Source organism: Coffea arabica, chromosome 4c (genome assembly GCF_036785885.1).
Source record: "Coffea arabica cultivar ET-39 chromosome 4c, Coffea Arabica ET-39 HiFi, whole genome shotgun sequence".
NCBI classification, from domain to species: domain Eukaryota; kingdom Viridiplantae; phylum Streptophyta; class Magnoliopsida; order Gentianales; family Rubiaceae; genus Coffea; species Coffea arabica.
Window position 1 is genome coordinate 6,136,312 of NC_092316.1, and position 14,260 is coordinate 6,150,571.

At 35.1% G+C, this 14,260-nt stretch overlaps 1 protein-coding gene across 1 annotated transcript; it reads right to left on the reverse strand.

Annotated features, from left to right (window-relative positions):
• Window positions 1-4,631: 4,631 nt before the first annotated feature.
• Window positions 4,632-13,073, reverse strand: LOC113738562 (DNA mismatch repair protein MSH2-like). Its single transcript, XM_072045750.1, has 13 exons — window positions 12,755-13,073; window positions 12,604-12,653; window positions 12,479-12,511; window positions 10,459-11,532; window positions 9,262-9,816; window positions 9,084-9,194; window positions 8,890-8,979; window positions 8,730-8,801; window positions 7,957-8,067; window positions 7,162-7,288; window positions 6,757-6,959; window positions 5,769-5,918; window positions 4,632-4,998 (listed from the first exon to the last, which is right to left on the reverse strand). The coding sequence occupies exons 1-13, from the start codon at window positions 12,795-12,797 to the stop codon at window positions 4,798-4,800; spliced, it is 2,820 nt and encodes a 939-aa protein (XP_071901851.1). The 5' UTR covers window positions 12,798-13,073; the 3' UTR covers window positions 4,632-4,797.
• Window positions 13,074-14,260: the final 1,187 nt, after the last annotated feature.

A 14,260-nucleotide genomic window follows, 5' to 3' on the forward strand; every position in this document is an offset into this window, starting at 1 on the left:
ATTTTTTTTTTCATATTTAAATAGTGAAATGTGGGTATGGTAACTTTTATTATAAGATTTTTTTCTGATAAGTGTCCAACGAGTATTCATTAATATTTTTAAATCACATCTAGTTTATTATGTGAATATTATCTTTCCTTACACTATGTGCAGTAGAACAATTGATCTCAAGTTCTTCGTAATTAATAATTATTATCTTTCCTTACATTTATATATTTTTTCTAATTAATTTTATTTTTAAAATAATTTAACACTTGAATTACATACGATACTATATTAAGATTATAATTATTTTGAGGTATGATGAATTGCTGTTTTAATGTGACATGATATTTTGTCATAAGCTGCAAATTCAATGTTATGCTAGTTCTCTCTTAAGGGTATTTTTATTTTTATTTTTATTTTTTAGACCTACTCTTAAGGGTTAATTTGTCACGGTATACATTGGAGGGATGGAGTCTACCCAAAGTAAAGTTTAAAGAGTGATTTGATGAAAAGTTGGAGTTTTTTTTTTTTTTTTTTTTCAAAACAAGTTGGAGTCCGTGTTAAGTAACACTTTTATAAAGGAAGGATTTCAGCTTTAGACCATGCCAAACACAATTATCGAATAGATTTGTTTCCGGACACGTAGAAGAAGAGAGCGCCATAGGCTTTAAAAACATTGGCCCCAAAAGATTTGGACAGCAGAGACTTATCCATAGGAATTATCCCAATTTTTGCTCATTTTATAAATACATTTTTAGCCTACTTTTTTTTATTGTTAAATGCTCTTCTTTGTTTTATACATATTATATCACAAAAAGTACTGTATTATTCTAAATAATATTTCAAATAATACCTTATCCAACACGTTCAATGGAATCAAGTTTGCCAATATACGCAAGGATAAAATCGAAATACGGAGGATGAAAATCTGAAAGAAGTAAAATAGGAAAACTATCCACCAAAATGATTGAAAAAAGAGAGATTAAAAGACGCCAATTAGGAAGAAAGAGACGGGGCCGGAGCACCTGCAAAATTTAATAGAAATCACGTATTAGTGGCAATTGATAAGACGTGAAATTCAAAACTTAAGACATTCCATTCCCCTAAACCTTTGGGAGGGCCAATAGCCCCACGGGCCGGCGTCGGTTTTTCAAAGACGCATTTCATTGGGTCCTTTTAGATAGTGTTCTGTCTCTATCCAAGACTTAGCGTTCACGGCAAAGCAGCCCTACACCTGGCGCCGTCACAGCCCATCTTCCTACAGCACGCTGCATCCTAGCTCCCGTATTAATTATGTTTCAGTACTTTGTTTTTTGACAAATTACTATCGGAAGTAAAGACCTAATGAATGCATGGGCTGGGAGTACCGTTTTTCAGTTGTACCAATTTTGTACTTCAACAGTTAAACCTCTATTCTAGCCACCCAGTCAAAGCTCAATAGGCACCAAAAAGGACTAAATATCTCTTTAGACTATATAAATGGGGGATTCGAACTCCACTTACAATGAAAAAAATTTAAAAAGATGTCGGTACACCTCTTTGATCTAGTCAGGTTTATATACATTCTAACCCTTTACATGTCCTCTTTAAATCTTTCCCTTCCTGTAAAATAGGATATAATGAAAAAAATTCAAAAGAGGTGACAGTACACTTCTTTTGTCTAGTCAGATTTGTATACTTTTTAACCCCTTACACATTCTCTTTAGAATCTCTCTCTCTCTCTAAAATGGGATAGATTAGCTTATATAAATGTTATCGTCGCGGAATTTTTGGATGATGGACTGCAATATAATACAAAAGAAAGAGATTGAAAAATAAGAACCCGTTTGAATTGTTATTTTTTTGAGTTTTCGTAAAAAATTGTATTATAACAATTTGACATATATGAGGTAAAAAAATGATTAGAAGATGTGTTCACAGAAAATGTAAAAATTATAATCCAAACAAGGCCTTAGTTCAGCTCCAATTTTCTTTTAAATCCGAAAAGTGAAGTAAAATGAGCAATTGAAAAAAAATGCCCTTTCATAAGTTTAGTTATGGTTTAGTCTTTCCTACACTAGCAGTATATACACACCCAGCGTTGGATGAATGACAAATATGTAAGCTTTTAATTTACAATTCAACTTTTGCACATATGTCATAGATTCAACAGCAATAATGTATATATTGTCAGTGTATGTAAGAATTTATTTTTCAGATATTATTCCTGAATATTTCTTCCCCTTTTTAACCAAAAAAAGTTAGATTTGCTTAAAAAGTTAGATTTGCCTGTACTTAATACCAAACATTTTTTTTATTTCTGTATTTCTTTTGCCGACTGACTTATATTATGCAAACTTCATGATTTATAAACCAAGCACTACTGTCTTAGTTGATTCTACAATCAGTTGAATAGAAATAAAGGGATTTTAGTGGAATGCTCCCGAACTTTGATGGTTAGCTTTATATGACCAAGACATTCAAGAATTTTAAAGCCACTAACTCACCCCATCACTTTCTTGTCATTCAGAAAACAGCTATTTTGGTTTTCAAAATAAAGCTTTTTCTTAACGTAATTAAGTCCGTGAGAAAGGCATACATAAATATCATGTCAAAAATGAAAAACAAAGAGGTTAATTGAAGAGTAGATCTTATATATACACTGATGGTGAATACATCATTGTCCCCCATTCGATCCATTGACACGTGTAAAAAAGTTGAATTTTAAATTGAATTTTGCATGGAATCAAAATTCAACATTCATACAAATTGTAATGTACAGAGTTGCAAGTATCATAGGGTCCTACATAACTACCTCATATTAGGATCATTATTCCATCAGGTTGATGTTAAATATCCAACCATTGATCGATGATACCGACCTCATTTAGTTCATGTTTGGTGTACTGTAATTTATATGACTGGGACTCCTTTGCATGCGCAGAAAAAAAAAAAAAAGAAATTCTAGTAAGAACCCATGATTTAGTGCCTCCACTCAAATTCATGTGAAGTACACATCGCGTTACTAGTTTCATGTCCTGCATTCCATGTCCTACAAAATATGGCTAGTCTATTCTTTTTCGCCGAAGATAGGCTATTTGAGTCCCAAAAATGATAGAATTGCTGATACCATGCAGCCAGTAGCACTAATGCTGATAATAAAAACAGCATTATCTTTTCTCCTTTTTTTTTTTAAAAAAAAAACATTATCACTTAGATATAATTATATAAAAAAAACAACGTTAGAAGTGACACAAAAAAATTTCGATGAAAGGGTTTGTAAATAGGAGATTCTGGGTTCAAAACCTCCTATTTTAAAAAAAAAAATATATCACAATTAGCACATTTTAGCCTCGAGTTGAAATCAGCAGCAGATGTGAGCCGCCAAAACGTAATCTTATGAGACTTTCCAGTACCTCCTTTATCTGTTTAAGCAAACATATATATTGGGATTTGAGACCCCTTTCCTTCAATCCATTTGCTTTGCTTGAAAAAGTTTGTGGTAATTGCCGGCAAATACGTTACCTGTCTGATTAAAACTAGGCATTACACACATCCACATACATTTGTTTACTCAAAGCAATAATAATAATATTGTCTTCTCGAACATTTGTTGTCTCTATTAGACCAACAAATAAAAAATGAAATAAATCACAACACAAGAACACTCTATCCTCATATAAGAGAGAGACACACCCCCCCCCCCCCCCCCACAAAAAAAGAAAAAAAAAAAAAAGAGATCACCATTATGATAAAATGAATATTTTACTAAATATCTTTTGGTTGTTGGGCTGATTCTTGGAAGTAGCTTTCACAAGGTGACCTTTTCTACATGTTGCTTAAAGAATTATATCTTAAAGCCATTTTGGACTTTAGTAAAACCTACTTTATAATCATGCAGCAGCAGGCTAATGTCCACTAACTTCTTTCAGTGAGCTGGAAATTTCATATTGGTAAAAACTAGCCTTTTACATGACCAAATCTTGTATCTATCTAACACATACATTTTATAAATGCGTATACTCATTAAATAGAGTATTTTTACTTATTAAATGCATTAGTCCTCCTTCAAGAGCCAATTGAAGCCTATCCCAATTCATTTCCACATGGAGAAAACATAGAAATGTGCAAATGTTCTGAACTTGATTTGAACATCAACAATTCTTTCCTGCGGAATGTGTCCCGCGAGAAATTGGAACTCCTTTTATCTTCTGGAAAACCAATATCTCAAGTAGCTCAATATGCAGCAAGAGACTTTTTAGACAGTCAGATTCTTAGGCATTATTAACTGAAAATAAAGCTTCAGCTGTTCAGATGATCTCTATCACCATCATGTGGCCCATGGGTTGTGGCAGCTGCCCAAGAACACAGGAACCAGCCGGCAGGAGAGTGACAATGGAACCTTCCTCTTTTGTTATGGACAATAACAACTAAAAGAGGCATAGAGCCTCAGGCATGGCCACCTATAACATCTCCCCCTCTGGCAATTAAGTTACAACAATCAAATACCATCTCATATTTCTAATGCATTTGGTCCACTGCTGCAAGGACCAAAAAACCAAAGAAAAAAACGTAGACACACTAAAAAACAATGGTTAGTAGTAAAAGAGGTTTCATAAGAAATTTTGAGCTTATCCGACACCAGCCTCCAAGAGCACCATCATGCATTCATACCAATGAAAGCTCAGCAAAATTCACATAAATTAACCAGCAGCATTCACAAAATTAGACCTTCTTGCAATTACTCTATACAGCTGACGTAGAGGGAAGCTGAAAATCAGTACATTTACCAAGTCTCGACATAACTGCACAACAAGTGCTTTGATTTGAGAACTAAAAGAATTGCTGGAGCCAGCGACTGTTTACAGCATCCTTCTCCAAGTCATTTCTTAATTGGCTCACGTGTTGTAGGGCCTGTTCGAAGTCCATCGTCTCCAGTGGCAACTCAGAGAAATTTTGTAAGAACTGGCGAGCTCGAGCAGCACCTCTGGACATGTCATCAGGATCCAACTCCCTCTTTCGTTTAGTGGCTCCCTGTCAATCATCATGATTGCCAATGCATCATTTCCATGAAAGACCCAACCGGTACCACACAATAGTTGGTCTAGGTTTTACTTTTCATGATGAAGACCATAAAATTGTTTCTCCCAGCTGAAAATCATTTCTGACAGCGGAAGTTTAACTCAAGTTGATGATTGAGCTCTCTATAAAGCTCATCACAACAGACACAATTCATTTACAGGTTGATGAGTAGAAACACTAATCTTTTACTATCTTTTCAACCCTAAAGGCATCAGAATGCTAATATTTCTTGCTCAGCATAGAAAGTAACCACAAGGATTCATTCAAACTTATGATTAGTAAATAAAAAATACATTTTTCTTTAAGGCAATTTCTGCATCGGGAAGTCCTGCTGAATGAATAACATTGAATGCCAACAAAAAGTTTAGAGCGCCCAGTTTATGTGCAATGAAGCCAATGACTCACTCAGAATAAATACTTTATGCCTCATTGAGCGAGAGCATAATTATCTCTCAGAATTCAACACAATTCAAATACTTGCCATAGATACCCTGAAAGTGTCTTTTATTCTCATTTTGTTGCCTAGTAACACACAATGGTACTTAATTTTCTTTTAAGGCATGAAGAAATAAAATATCATACCTCATGCCTACATAATGAATTTAGTCAAGCTCTTTCCACGCCAATGAAAAGAAGATAATATTAATACATGAATAATCAACGGCCATATAAAGAAGCAGAAGAAGAACCAACATGTGAATGATCAGAAGCAATGAACAAACCTCTTTGGCATCTTTTGGCATAAATGCCATTGGGGAGAAGTCCTCCAACTCAGCAGCCTTTTCCCTGGCAAGTGCAACAACACTTTCTGGGAAGTTTGCGAATTCTGCCACATGAATACCGAAACTCTGATCACAGGGCCCAGGTTCAACCTGGAAATGTGAGGGTAAAAAAATTAACAGTTTTGCCAAGGGAAGATTCAAACACTTTATGTGAATGAAAACTAGAGTCCAGAATGTGAAAAAAGTAAATAATCCAATTTTTGTTACTATTGTGAAGTCAAAAAACTTAAAAAATACCACTGAATAACAAAATTTCATCCACATCCACCCATTTTAGGTCAAAAGTGCTATAATACCATCTGCCATGTTCATAACTAACACATCAATCAAAAAAAGGAAAAACACACACACACACACACGCCAATTATCTTGTCCCTGATCCAACAAAGAGACTACTTCCATGAAGACCATAAAATCAAAAGAAAAGAATCACCATTAAATAAAAAAATTGAGGTCGACAACAAGGACACATTTATCCTAATCACCCAAACCGTTTCAAGAAGGCATAAACCATCCAATGGAGATTCTTTGAACTTGTTCATGAACAACGAGAGTTAAAAGTACTGGGTCATATCTACCGCATCAACCTCAGTTTGGTCCATTTATTATATGATGCATTTCAAAATCCCACATCCCCCACGATAATTTAACACAGATAGCAAATCACCCTATCGGTTCTCATACACTTACAGAACTGGTTCCAACTTTCAGGAAAAAAAAAAAAAAAAAGCCATTGCTCAAGACAGCCCACAATATATGTACTCCCTCTTTGGTTGCAATTAGACTATCACACAAAAGGATAAAACTACGTGCATTCAGCCATCAGCTTGTCAGTTTCCACTCCTTCCACAAAGTTTAAAATATAAAATCCACGATAAAATTCCAAGTTTTCCTTGGGTTAATACAAGTTAAAAGATCGGATAACAACCTTGTAAAGCATGGTTAACTTGCGACTTGCTGAATCAATGTGTGCACTGACATGATAATTTGCTACACCAGCAATGTTGTCTGAAGAACGCTCATCATCAGAAGTTTCATTTGCTAAGGCAGTCAGCTCATGAAAATGAGTAGCAAATAACGTAGGTGCTTTGATCACTTCGAATATGTGCTCACAGATGGCCCAAGCTAAGCCTGATCATTGACATCAAAGGCAAATAAAAATAAATGTCATACTTAGGGTAAACTAATAACTCAGCAATGAAGATCTGATACTATCAACTTCACAAAATGCAGTTCAAATGCTAAGAAAACAATAGGCGCAGGGTGGAAATGTGGACGGTGCAAAAGTTGAAAGATAAAAAAAAAAATAAGAAGATTATAATACAAAACTAACCAAATCCATCATAAGTTGACGTTCCACGGCCCAATTCATCAATAATTATTAGAGACTTATTGGTAGCTCCTTTCAAAATTGATGCAGTCTCGAGCATTTCTTGCATAAAAGTGGAAACTCCACGTAGCTGTTTAAGTAACAGAAGAAAGACAGGTAAACACAAGATCTTAAGGACTTCTGAAACAATAAAGAGCATAGTCGTCCTTTTATTTACTTTTTTGTTCAAGCCATTGAAACAAACTATTGACGAAGAAATCAACTCCAATAGCAAAAACATCAGGATGAAGAATAAGATAAGTAAATATCAAAGTTTCAAAAGAACTTCATGGAGAATTGAGTGGTTTTATCGATCAATTAATTTAAAAAAACTCAAGACAGATCCTAAAATGATTTGGAACTTGCACAGAAGCCTGGCTACAGGTACATTCTCTGTTGGGTTTTGAAGTCAGCAAATACAGAGTTCACCATTGGCCCTGTAACAGATTAAGCCAGGCCCAGAGCCAAAAATGGTTAAATTTGACATCTGGAGTATCTAACAGTCTATCAAAAACTTAATAGCTACTAATGTGCTGAGAAAGAACTAGTAAATACTGCATCAATTAAAGTCCAATTCACATCACCAATTAGGTTATAAATCAGGATATGGAAGGACAAACTATAAATTCACCAGATACTCTAGGAAACAGTACTTAATACCAAGGTTTCTCCCTAATGTTTTTAGACAATTTAATTCAACTATTCTAACAAGAATGGCATTCAGCTCTTTCTACCATGAAAGAAAATCTGCCAACTAACCTGGCAGTCACCAGCACCTACACGAGCAAATATACAGTCACGCACAGAAATGTTAGCTTTGTCACAAGGAACAAAAGAACCGATTTGTGCCATGAGGATATTCACCCCAACCTGCATCAACAGATAGTCAGAGGAAACTTTTATTAGAGTTAAAAGCTTGAAGCCAAATTTGCCTGGGATATAGAAGCTCAGAACATGGCTTATCCTTTAGTTAGAACTTATTAAAAACCAAAGATTTTGCTATAGTTAATTACCAGTCTTCAATAAAACACAATGCATGGACTGCAAATATGGACAAAAAAGATTGTAATAAGCACTGCCTCTGATTTTTCTTTCCCTACTTCCTGTTTATTTCTCTTGTTGATATTGCAGTCATAATGTTGCAAATCATTTCATTCCAGAAAAAAGTGCACCACTCAATTGAACGTCATCGAACAAAAGTACGTGCATCCATGCCAGGTTAGACTAATCTGTTTCCTTTCTCCACACAAGGTGGGCGAGGTAGGGTGCGGTTTTGCTACAGAGGACTCCTGGCCCAGCTGAATCCCTTCTAGATGGCATTTTAGAATGCTTACGTATTTGCCTGACTAATTTCATTTTACACCCTGGTCGTGTTAGGGTCATGCAACCTTGCAAGTATGATCCTATATTTTTGACAATTCAGCATCCAACCTCTGATGATACTGATAATCAACTTTTTCACACACACAAACGTACACACATGCAGAGACAGAGAGAAGAGATACTAGATGCAGAAAATAAAACCATAGCACCTGTCTTATGAATGTGGATTTTCCACCCATATTAGGTCCTGTAATAATTTGGAACCAGCTTTTCCCCCTAACCTGGAAAGACCCAAGAAAGCAGGTGTTGTTAACCTGAAGAAAGAAGACCAATTCGGACTACACTAACCTTTAGATTTTAAGGACTTACTAGTTCACAGTCATTGGGAATAAAATTCACCCAGTCTTGAGCCTCTACACAAGGATGTCTACTCCCTTGCAATATAACATCTCCAACATCCTGCCAGCAAAATCAGTCAAAAAAGCCCTATTTTCTTCCCTCTCAAGAAAGAGAAATTTCACCACTTTCTAGACTAAAACCATGAATGAAACATAAATCATTACCGGTGGTGTGATCTCTGGTCTTGTGTAGGGAGTGGGGCAACATGCTGCCAAATCTGCAAAACTAAGTAACACATCTAACTCGGAAAGCAAGCCAGCCACACCCTCAAATACCTGCACCGATTAAAATTTGATTCCAGGCCAACTGTGACAATTTGCAAATAAGGTATGAAGTAGATACCTCTGAGAAAGTTGCTGCAGTTTGAACAACTCTTGCGACGAGTTCCTTCTGATAGTTCTTATACTCATCCACTATCTTTTGGTACCGGTCCCCTAATTTCCTGAGCTCTGAATTTGTAAATTTTATCCCGTCCTTCCGAGTTTCAAGAACAACAAAATGGGTATTGAGCTTCTTCCTTACTTTAGGCTCTTCCTTCTTTGTAATCCTAAAGACATGTCCAAATTGCGTGCCCTTGTCTAGTTTAAGAGTTTTATTTACAGCTAGATCAAGATCATTAGCGATCTGCCTATGCAAATTATCAATCTGCTTTTCTAGTGACTCTTGCTCATCCTTCATGGCAGACAAAGTTGAATCATAATCAGGGGAAATCATGTATTCTCCATTCTCAAGTTGATCCAGGTCAACAGATGTTTCCACAAGACCAATGAACTTATTCAAGTGACGGTCATCAGTCCAGTCCTCTAGTTTATCCAGAAACCTTTCTTTTATTAATGAAGCAAATTGTCCGTCATAACGCTCCAAAGCACTCTTAATATATGGTAGCCTGATGCTTGACTGAAAATGAAGAAAAGAAAAATCAATAAATGCAATACATGTAAAACCTTATTGAGAGAACAACAAAGCAATGCAATATGAAAATCTAATTACTTAAACCATATGCTTATGATCAATGAGATAAGTGAAATTAATTATTTGATACACTACTGTGAAAGATACCATACACCATACCACTTGAATTCAATCATATTGCAAACAATCAACATTTCAGATTAAAAAGTTTAAATTCCATAAATGAAAACATTACAGGCCTTTCTGCTCTCATAAATCACCTTTCTCGAGGCAATCCGACCAACTTTATTCTTTTCTTGCAGGATGTAGGTAAAAAAGGAAACTCAAACATAAAAGATACTAAACAAGTACTCAAATTAACCTAATAATTATGTCCTGATTGGGTCGATAAAGTGATACTACTTGATTTGGTAGACAGATAATAGCACTTAGCTGTAGGGTAGAGATAAATGCACATACAGCAACTATATGAAGGGTTTCTAAAACATTCATCAGATAGTTCACTTGAGAGCATTTAAAAACAGCTTGTAACAAGTAATAAATATGTTTGCTTTTCTCTACAACAATCTTTGAAACCTCTGAGTAGTTGGAACCTGGAAATAAAAGGCATAACAAATCAGAAGTCACCTGATAAAGTTTTACAACATGCAGCAAACCAGCTCTCTTCTTTTCGAGATTGCGTACTAATCGCTCAATATCTGAGATCCTCTTCAAATGCTGCCTCAGGTCTTGTCGAAGTCCAGTATCCTCTACAAAAGCTTGCACCAGATCCAGTCTCGAGTTTATCTCATTTACATCTAATAAAGGCTGTTTAAGCCACATGTGCAACAATCGCTTTCCCATTCCAGCAGTGCAGGTTCTATTCAAGAGACCAAACAAGCTAAAATTTTTGTTTGCATCAGACTTGCTCTCCATGACATTTAGAGCCCTCATAGCAGCAGAATCTAATCTCATGTAATTGTCAAGGTTGTATTGCCGGATTGAATAATTTCCATAATTGCTCTCATCTGCGAGTAATTCTGCATAAGATAATATAGATGCCAAAGCACCAGGCGCAACTTCAAATCCAGACACCAAATCCCGAATTGGTTCCAAAGATCCTTTGACAAGCCTACTGAGATCCTCAACTAAATCCCTTCCTTTAAACTCGGTTTTCTTTCTTTCAGTTATCATTACGCCACATCTTGATAATGCATCTAGCAAAGATTTACACTCACTGGACCTGGCACTCTCTATAGGCAAAATACATTCCTTGCAACCAAGAGCTACTAAAACTGACTCCACATTCGTAAAATGGCTATCATCTAGAAATTCAGCCAGTCCAAGCATTCTCTTAGTAAGATCAAGATAGGCTAGGCCAATAGTGCATACATTTTCGCGGAAATTTGGAACAAGAGCAGCAATGACCGGAGAATTCTGCATTTCATTGTTGGCAAATAGAATATCTTCAAAACTGCCAATATTTCCAGGGGTTCCACTTTTCACCAATCTCCAATTTGAGCCATTGCCCTCGTACAATTCAAGAGTGTGATCGGTTCTCTCCAAAAGTAGGTCACGAGCAATCGTCTCGAACATATTTTTACTCACACTGACACTAGAAATAGCACCAGAACCACTACCCAATTGTCGCAAAGCCGTGGTTGTGTGGTAATATGTCTTTGCAATAAAAGTCGCATTTTCTCCATGAGCTGTATAATAGTCCTGCATAACAGACACAATAACAACAAATTACTGCATACATCTAACCAGCTGCTTTATTATCTTTTCCACCTCTTTGTTGCTCTGCATGCAGATGTGACTAAATTAAAGACACAACCATGGAAAAACAGAATCTTCCTCTTCCTCTTTTCCCTTTTACAAGAACCAAACCTCAACTACAACTTAACCTTTATTTCCCTTAAACTAGCCAATTCTAAAAAATAGAAGAATGCGTTTATCAAACAAACACACACACATTAATTTGGTGAGTTATGTCAGGAGAAAATAAGAAAAGATTTCTAGTATTTAGTTGACCAGGCGACATAAATCATTGAAAATGGGACTACAAGGTTATACAAATGAGCATTCAACACTAAATGGAATTTCTAGACACCAGTACATCAGCCATCAGCCACAGAACCAATCGGATCAAAGCTAAGTGTTCTGGAGCTTTTCTCTACTTCCTCTCTCCCTTACATGCAAGGAGTTTAGCTTAAGATATAAATTATATGTTTTAGCTCGTGTCATTACCACCTGTTTACCATAAGCAAAAGATATGTGTTCTAAGGTGAAATTTCTACAAGGCAAACACACTTCAGAATAAAAAAACTTTTCATTTTGCTCCTGATTCCCCTTCTTCATTATTTTCCATCAAAACCACAACTTGCTAATCCAAAAAAGAGTCCCTTTTTCGCCAATGTTCTGACTAGGAAAAAGAATTAGCTTTCACGAAAAGCATCTAAACTGTTAGCAAAGAAATTTACAATCCTTTTGAGGTCAAACAACTAGATAGTACCCAAACAGTTCAATCGAAATCATCAAAGTACATAAAAAAATATTCAATTTTTACCCCATAAATTGCATAATTTGGGTTAGCATTTCACAAACAATCTAACAAGTCTGTACATTAACAGCATTAAGACACACAAGAAGAGATGGAGCAAACTACCCGACGATCAAAAAATCGAACAGCTCTAGCATCCTGCATGCCAAAAAGAAAAAAAGGCAAGTGAGTGAGGGCATTGAGCAAAACTTCATAGCATCTTTCTAAATTAATATTTATTAACTACTTACACTGGGTAATGTTTTGAAAAATGAGAGAAACCCTTGAGCCTGTTTAGCATCTACACAAAAATAAACCCCGAAAAACCCAAATATTAAACAAATAAACAGGAAAAAAAGCGTTTTTAGATTATTAAAGTACAAAAAATGGTAAAATCAGTACCGAGTTTGAACTCAGGAAGCTTGCTTTGTTCTTCGTCATCCATTATTGCCGATACAAAATGGCGATTTCCGAAATGCTGTCGTTTTGAATTACTTTAAACGGACAGGGTTCGGCTGCGCCTTCTTCTACTTTCTGTGCGTGTTCTTGAGAGTGTGGAGTGTGTGCTTTTTAGTGTTGGGTTAAGTGAAGAATATTTGGCGGGAAGGAAACGCGCGGGGTTTCTACTTTACATAGAGAGGAAGAGGAGGCCGCCGGGGGTGCAGATTTTCGACGGAACCGAATGCCGTTTTGAGCCACTTTATGCTAAAACGACGTCGTCGATAGATATTACCCCTTGACTAACTCCAAACGCATTTCAATGAAAATTTTCACACTTTTTAATTGGAAAGTTTTAAATTTAGAATTTTTCGACTTAAAATTCTTTTACTTTACAATCCAACTCAACTCTCCGCCTTCATTTAGATTTTTTGCTTAATCATTAATGTGCTTGTTGCATTGGTAAATATCTGTATTTTGACGACAAATTACGATGTACATTGAGTAGATGCACAACGAAAATTTAAGGGTTAATTACATTTACCTCCCCTGAGGTTTGATCATATTACCAATCAATTCTTGTAATTTGTCCAAATAAAGGTCTCACCCTTTGAATGATCAAACATTTAACAAAAACCCCCTTAATGCCGAAAATGCCCTTATTGAGGTCATGTTGCATTAAAAAAAGAATATATTTTTATTTTATTAACCCTAAAGCAATCCAAAAAAATAGAAAAAGGTTTTTGCTTATTATTTTATAAAAACCATATCTTTGCTTCCATAAATAGTTTTGAATCAATAATTATTTTAAATCTTAAAAATGAATATTAAAAATTAAATAAATTGAAAGAAAAATAAAAAAGAAGCAATTATTTTAAATCCTCAAGTATGGTTCGAATTTGTGGTTCAAGGCATGTTGCGGAGAGTACAAGGCATGTTTTCCTCAATTTGAACCATACTTCAGGAATTAAAATAATTTCTTCTTTTTTATTTTTCTTTCAATTTATCTAATTTTTAATATTCATTTTTAAGATTTAAAATAATTATTGATTCAAAACTATTTATGGAAGCAAAGATATGGTTTTTATAAAATAATAAGCAAAAATTTTTTTCTATTTTTTTGTATTGCTTCCAGGTTAATAAAATAAAAATATGTTCTTTTTTTAATGCAACATGACCTCAATAAGGGCATTTTCGGCATTAAGGGGGTTTTTGTTAAATGTTTGATCATTCAAAGGATGAGACTGTTATTTGAACAAATTATAGGGATTGATTGGTAATATGGTCAAATCTCAAGGGAGGTAAATGTAATTAACCCAAAATTTAATGACAAAATTTCATTAAAATTTGGCACAAAAAAATGCAAAAATATGAAACTTGCCGCATATTTAGTAAAACACAGGACGAGTATAATTCAGAAATTTTACATGCATATATATTATGTAAATTTCTTTTTAAAATATGGCACAA

Coding starts and splice junctions, on each gene's coding strand:
- LOC113738562 (XM_072045750.1), bottom strand. CDS start 12,797: ATGGATGACGAAGAACAAAGCAAGCTTCCTGAGTTCAAACTCG. Junction 12,654..12,754: donor GCTTCCTGAGTTCAAACTCG/GTACTGATTTTA, acceptor ATTTTTGTGTAG/ATGCTAAACAGGCTCAAGGG. Junction 5,919..6,756: donor AGTTAACCATGCTTTACAAG/GTTGTTATCCGA, acceptor TCACATTTCCAG/GTTGAACCTGGGCCCTGTGA.